This window comes from Chelonoidis abingdonii, chromosome 1 (genome assembly GCF_003597395.2).
Source record: "Chelonoidis abingdonii isolate Lonesome George chromosome 1, CheloAbing_2.0, whole genome shotgun sequence".
Lineage (NCBI taxonomy): Eukaryota > Metazoa > Chordata > Testudines > Testudinidae > Chelonoidis > Chelonoidis abingdonii.
The window spans coordinates 209,508,775-209,516,366 of NC_133769.1; the positions used below are offsets into that span (position 1 = coordinate 209,508,775).

At 39.8% G+C, this 7,592-nt stretch overlaps 1 protein-coding gene across 1 annotated transcript in view; it reads left to right on the forward strand.

Moving 5' to 3' along the window:
* SLC37A1 (solute carrier family 37 member 1) overlaps positions 1–4,527 on the forward strand; it is a 57,375-nt gene extending 52,848 nt beyond the window's left edge. The window contains exons 19-21 of the mRNA XM_032763618.2: positions 232–329; positions 2,968–3,020; positions 4,211–4,527. Coding sequence (XP_032619509.1) covers positions 232–329; positions 2,968–3,020; positions 4,211–4,229 — 170 coding nt within the window. The 3' untranslated portion in view covers positions 4,230–4,527. The remainder of the gene's footprint in view (positions 1–231; positions 330–2,967; positions 3,021–4,210) is intronic.
* The last annotated feature ends 3,065 nt before the right edge of the window (positions 4,528–7,592 follow it).

Genomic DNA, 7,592 nt, shown 5'->3' on the forward strand with positions numbered 1-7,592 from the left:
AGCAAAGGGAATCATCCAATGGCCATCCAGCTACACCAGTGTTATGGCAGCTTTGCAGCCATATATACTGTCTGTAAACCTTATGAATCCTCTTACAAATGTATGCCAGAATGGGTTTGCTTTTATGAAGGTTGAAACTGAGTAAAATATCCAAACACAGAATATCTTGTCATTGGAACTAGCAATGTTTCCATCTCAGAATTTTAACATTGTTTCACTATTGTATTTTAGGTGCTGCTCTAGGGCCTCTGTTAGCTGGTCTCATCTCTCCCTCTGGTTGGAACAATGTATTTTACATGCTAATGGTGGCAGATGCATGTGCCTTACTAGTAAGTCTAAGTAAAACATTTAGTGCCATATTCCTTTCTTATAAAGCCCTTCATGTTAAAATGGAAATTTCCTCCTTGTATTGTGATTTGTATATTCTATTATTGAGTGGGAAGTTTCCATTCATATTTTAGAGTTATTTGTTCTTTTTTATTTAAAGAACTAAGATGAGCATTTTGAAATTCTTTTTGAACTTTGAAGCCGGAGAGCAGATTAGCTTCAATGGGTGATGTCTGTATGCAGTAGCTCATCAAAGGGATTGCCACAAACATAGTTGGAAGCAAAAATTCACATCAGTTTTGGCCCACAAAGGGATTTTTCTGTTTTTTCTCTTAAAGGCAGCACCGAAGCAACAACACCAATTTACCAAAATAGTAACACATTTTTCTGCAATGCCACAGAATCAGTATCACCATGGTAATTCAACTGTTAAGAATAAATGTGTCACATATTCCAAATGGAAGTCTATCACATCTTTTTCCTATTTGACAAAGTGTAATGGATGGGATGGTCTGAAAAGAGGCTGTTTCTGACTTTTTTATCTTATCTAGGCAGATTGTCTTCTGTGGTGTTTAAGGCACAAGATAAGGAGTCAGGAGATCTGTGGACTAATTACTGGCTGGTGTAACTCTGCAAAGAGAGGATGACATTATTGACTCACCTCAGACAGGGTTAGGGAAGGTTCATTTATTAATCCTTTGTAAAGTGCATTGCTATCACTTGCTGGAAGGTGGTGACAGAAGGGCTAAATTTTTGTTAGACACTTCAGAATCAGGCCCCAGCACTCCTATCTGATCCGCATGGACAGTCCCGTATGCCATACGGTTCCATTTAATTCAGTCACCTACATGCAGGGAAGGTAGGGTGACCAGATGTCCCAATATTAGGGGCTTTGTCTTATATAAGCAACTACTATCCCCCTACACCCTATCCCAATTTTTCACATTTGCTATATGGCCACCCTAGGGGAAGCAGTCCCCCTGTGAGGTTCAGATTGCACATCTCTAACTCAAGAAAAAGGTTGCTTTGTTGTCAAGTTGTTCCACATTATAGAGTAAGATGTTTGAAAATTAATAAATAAAATGGGCAAAGTATTCAGATTTCAAGAGGCACTCTCACAAATATTCAGTAGTTTTTAGGTTGTAGCTCTTTTTGTACACCGAGAGACTGCGTTCATGTTGCTATGGCCCGGTACAAGATCCATTTCTTCTGAAGGAGCTGAATGTTACTTTCCATCATAGATGGAACCCTCTGCTTCCCACTTGCTGGGTTCTGTGAATGAATGTGTGTTTATAAATGACTGCATAACTTCTTTACTCAGCCATTACTGGTGCTGCAAGGATTTCTACTGGCCAGTGGGTAAATTCCTTGTCAGGGTGATAAATCCGGCTATTGGAACCTTTTTTTCTTTTTTTTTTTTGCCCCAGTATAACAAATAGAGCTTTTTAAGATCTATATTTTAAACTGATTTTTTTTTCAAAAGTGCATGAGGGAATTAGGCCCTTGAATTCAGTTGAATTCCAATGGGAATTAAGTGTGTAAAGGGGGAGTAGGTGCTTTGAAAAATCACAGCCTTCATTTCTAAAAATAGTTGTAACTGGTTCACACTGATAATAGCCAGAAAACATGGAAGACTGAAATTTTCTTAGCATGGGTTTTTCATCAAACATAGTCTGTAAGATCACTCTTCTGTTTCCTCTTGACGGAGAACTGTATTAATTGGTATACCTATGACAATAAGTATAAGGGCCTGATCCTGCAGTCAGTAATGGACCTGAGTACGTTTAATCGCTTACAGGATTAGACCCAAATGGTTGTCTCTGAGCAATGGTGGTATAATAGTTACCATTTTTCTTGCAGTCTTGGGCTCCCTCTGCTGGTCTCATCAGAGTCTTGCTGGTACAATAATAATTTGCTGGTACAATTATGATCAAATAAATGTTAGTCTCTAAGGTGCCACAAGTACTCCTGTTCTTTTTGCGGATACAGACTAACATGGCTGCTACTCTGAAAATAATAAAATAGTTATTGTTAGAACTGGTTAAAAAAATGGTGAGGCAGGGAGGACAATCACCATGAATTTCACTCATTTTTATTCCACAGATTTAGAAGTGGAACAATTTTTTTTGTTTGAAATAGTAATCCCAAATGTTTGGGAATTTTGGGGCAGGGTGTTGGGGTGGGATGGGGATTTTCTTCAGTTTTCCTTCCTCTTCCCCCTGCCCCACTTTGCCACTGAAAAGGTGGGCAGAAGGGGGGGCAGGAAAGGTATGTAGGGAGAGGAAGAGAAAAAATAATTTGAAAAAACAGCAGTTTTTATTTTTTTCAATTTTGTCACAATGCGGGGTGGGATTGCAAAAATATTCTATTTTGAAAAATGTCCATCAGCTCCAGTCCTTGCATAACCTCTGGATCCTTGCTGATACAGAGAAAGACTTTGATTTAGCTCCTCTCACATGAGTGGTACAAATTCATCTTCCAACCATTGACTGAATGTGTACGAATATAATGGGTTTCTGTTCGGTCAAACTGGGATAACATTAAATGAAGAATTCAGAGTAGCAGTATGTGTTTGACACTGAAACCTTAGATGAGTGGTTCACCTGTCTAGATATTTAACCTAGATTTGTTTTTGTACAGTTCTTACTCCGTCTTATACGAAAAGAACTCCAGTGTAAGATGGACCAGACCTTGTAAGTCTGTTACTTGTGTTTTTCTATATGGTAATTAAATGTTTTCATATGTCATTCTTGGATTCTCCACCTTTGATGTGTGCCTTCTCCTTGTAGAAATCATGGATTCTTCCTTTATGTGCATATACCTTAATCTGAGGGATTTCTCTGTTTTGTAAAGAGTAACCTCTTTTACTTTAAATCATGAAGATCGTTCTTCAAAACTGTTTTTTAAAACAGTAGATAAAACTGAGTTCTCTCTCACATTTTCTGTACATTTTCTCCAAAAGTTGGGGCCCTCATAATTTTTCACTCTTTAGTGTGAAACTTGGCAATATGAGGTTTTTGGTTGGTTGGAGGGTGGAATCATTTTAATAGCTCAATTTGTACTCTTTTTCAGAAGTTGACAGGAGAGAAGGGCTGGTTCAATATCTTAATTAATGATCTGGAGGATGGTGTGGACTGCACTCTCAGCAAGTTTGCATATGACACTAAACTTGGAGGAGTGGTAGATATGTTGGAGGGTAGGGATAGGATACAGAGGAACTTAGACAAATTAGAGGATTGGGCCAAAAGAAATCTGATGAGGTTCAACAAGGACAAGTGCAGAGTCCTGCACTTAAAATGGAAGAATCCCATCCACTGCTGCAGACTAGGGATCAAGTGACTAGGCAGCAGTTCTGCAGAAAAGGACCTAGGGATTACAGTGGAAGAGAAGCTGGATATGAGTTGACAGTGTGCCCTTGTTGCCAAGAAGGCTAACAACATTTAGATGGTGGAATCTCCTTCATTAGAGGTTTTTAAGATCAGGCTTGACAAAGCCCTGCTGGGATGATTTAGTTGAGACCCGTTTATTGTTGTTCTCCTCCAGGTTAGGAAGAATCCCCAACCTTTGGTCCTTTGCGTTTCTGGCGCAATTGGCGGAGTCTCTGGACTAGAAGGACCTCCATGAGGTGCATTCCAACCCGTTGACTAGTTCTAATGAGCCTTATGATTTCAAACCGGTGTAAGACCAGAGAAGTTCCACTAAATCAATGGAGTTTTATACAAAAGTAAAACGACTGTTAAGTGAAATCAAAATCAGGTCCCTCATCTAAAAGATAGCATAGAATAGGAGAAGTGTATAACAAAGAATGTGGACAGCATTTTGATTGTATTGATTTTTGTTATGCACTGCTTCCAACATTCTCATATTAGCTATTTCTTCACAGGTTTAAGAGAAACAACTGAAACTATGATATCTCAGACATGTGTGATCAACTACTCCCTCAAAAGACTGTGGAATAAATTATTCCGTATTTGTGATTTGTCGTTTGTGGAACATTTTGCACTATTACCAGGAAGGATTGAGAATTCAGCTCTGGTTGAAATCCTGATGAAGTTTGTTCATTTTGTTTCGCGTTGTACTATGTTTGCAACATTATATACATCATCTCAGCACTGGGACGTTCGTTTAATACCAACACTGAAAAGACAGGAAGCTTGTGGAGAAGCAGCCTAGCCGTGCTAGTAAGTGAGGGCCAAAAAAGCAAATAGCGCAATCGGTCCTTGTTCAAATTCTTTGATAGGATATGTTATAAAGTAAACCTTAAACTGCGATTTTTAACAAAATGCAAGGAGATTTGAGACAAGACACACTATCACCGAATAAAGAAATGAAACGTCTTCATTCCAGTACTTGCTTTCTCTAGCCACGTGCATACGTTCGTCCAATAGGTATACTTAAGCACCATTAGCTTCAGTAAGTCTGGGTTGCGTGAGCCACACACGAGTTGGTTCTTCTCATATGCAACAGTCTGAGAGAATGAACTTGCGCATACCCTGGGGTCCAGGACCTGGGAAGAAAAGTCGTTACGATGGACCCACGTAATTCCGTGTTCTGGCTCGACACGTGGCTGATTCACGCATGTGGCATCCCCAGAGAATGAATCAGATTAGGAAAGTAATCATATCAAGGCGTCGATCGCTTTCCCTGTACCTCATTTATTGGCACCTTTTTTGGCTTCTTGTAAACGATAAGGTCAAATCCATCTCTGATGTGAAAGTACCAGCTGTCTCCAGTATTCCACGCTATGGTCCAGCAATATCTTGAAGAACCACGGTGTGTAGATATCGAGTTAAGACACACAGTCCGATTCCTAGCGCATATTATAGTGAGAGCGTGGTAGGACTAACAGCAGTTGAACTTTATCGCCTCACCACCCTTTTGGCCGTAGGAATAGTCCCTCCAGGTACCAGGCATTCTGGCTCTTTTATGTAATTATTTACTAGTAGACTATCTAGAACTTGTATCATAATAGTTACTAATCCCTTGGCTGTATGAATACACAATAGGTGGAAGCCTCACCGTACTAGCGGTAAGGCCCTGCCTGGAGGATGTCTTTTTTGCGGCAATTTTGGGTTTTGTCATAAAGGAAGACCTCAAAAGACAAGTAGGAGAGCCTTCTATACTTTGGGAGTGTTCACATTTCCTCTAGAGGGAGTTCTAATTTGATTTTTATAGGGTACATTAAATACCACTGGTTGTACAAACTTTCATAGAACCTGTTTTATTGTTAATTGCATAGGTTCCTTTGGAGTTGCAGGTATTTTTATATTGGGGCTAAAGGAATTTGTCTCATCCTGTGACTGACTGAGCTTTAGCACTTAAGCTCTTTTTTATTTTTCTCTTGTGAGTGAACCAAAAAATTGGCTGGTTTAAAACCGCTGATCCTAGACAATGGTGTTGAACTTCAGGCCCTCACTGACTTCATGGGGACTGGATTGCAAGCTTGCCAGGAGCTCTGTCCACGCCAAGTGCCATTGCAGGATGCGAGAATCTTAATCGAGAGCAGCTCGTAACAAATCTGTATAAAAGACTAAGTGTTGCAGTATGCCAGAGTGTGTGAGTAGCCACAGTATGGTCTCAAAAAATATACCTGGCTGCACACTACTGGATGTAGGGGTACTAAGGAAAGACTGTGTCGACGCGGCCTACTTAAGGGTTTGTCTCCGTTTCTCGGCCGGCCTTCGTGAAAGCCCTGCTTGCTGTAAGTGGCTTGAGTCATTGTAGGACACAGCATGCCAGTCGTTAATACCTTTTAACTGGTTGAGTACCACCGTTGCTCGTATGCGCTTAGGTGCAAAGGCGGACATTAGCTCTTGTTGGGAAGTCCTTTTGAGCATGTATGAGGATTGCTACTTTTGTATGTGTATATATAGCTGTATGCTTCCCCGGTCCGCCTTTGGACTCCGACCCAGGCCGCTGAGCTTTCGGTGCTGGGTTCCCCGCCTAAGTGACAGCAACGCCCAGGGTCCCCGTTGCAGATATGTCACTTTACCTTCATTAAAGCCAAATAACTCACTGTGTGTGTGGGCCTCGTCCTTGCAGAGCACTCAGGCACGTAACACTGGACATAAAGTCTAGAGAGGAAATTCAGAAGTTTATATTATCCTGTAAGTGCAAGTGTTAGTATTTCATAATACACTGTTTCTTCTTGATCTGACAGTTTTTAATCTCCTTCCAATAGAAGACAAGCTTCTGGTGAATATTTGTAAGATGTACAATAATATTAAAGGGAATATCTATAAAAGAGATGTTTATGTTGACCATAAAGGTTAAATAGACTTACACATAACAATATACAATTTATTTATTAAGCCTCTGCATAACTGTTCTGAATTTTGCTTTTTTAACTTGTTTACAAAACACTGTGGTACTGTACATACCTCACTTGCTTAACAAAATAACCTTTTTTAAAAAAAACCGTTCAGAAAAAAGAAATTTCTTCTTTCTCATCAACTTCTTGTTTGCATTTTTGTTTCTGGCACAATGCTTAATCTTTGTGGGTTGGTTTGGGTGGTGGTTGGGTTTTTTGTTTGTGTTTGGTTTTTTTTTTAAAACCCTTTAACCTTTGAGCAATTATTCTTGAACTCATGCTTTTCTCCTGGGTGTGTGGGGTTTTTTTGGTTTGTTTGGTTTTTTTGGTGCATTTTTGGCCCTGATTCACCAAAGCGCTTAGGCATATGCTTAAATGCCATTGACTTGAACAAGGCTTCGCAAATGCTCAAAGCTAAGCACTTGCCTGTACACTTTGTGGCAAATAAAGGTCCCTACTCAGCAAAGAATCAGCCTCAATCCAATAGATATATGCATGTGCCAAAGTCCGTGTATTTCCATGCCAGACAATGGTCTCTGTCCTGCAAAGATTTACATAAATGCTTAACTTCACACATTGTGAACAGATTCATTAAAATCAATGGGACTACACACATTGCATAAAGATAAGCACATGCCTAAGTCTTCACAGGATTCAGGCTACAGTTGTCAAAACCGTTTTATTCTTCAACTCCACCATTTGCAAGTATTGTTTTTTAAAGCTTTGTCGCTCCAGCTAAAGTCTTATGTTAAAGTGCTTCTAACTGTATTAGTTGATAACATCTTAACAGTATAATTCTGTTTAGTGTATTCCAATTTTAAGTGTTTCCTTCTTAGGAAATGACACTCATTTCATTTTTTATTTTTTTGCAATATAAGAGCCCACATGTGAGGCAGTGAACATGTCCCAGGCAGGACTAAGAGCCCTCCTCCTACTGACTGCACTGGTGAATTAG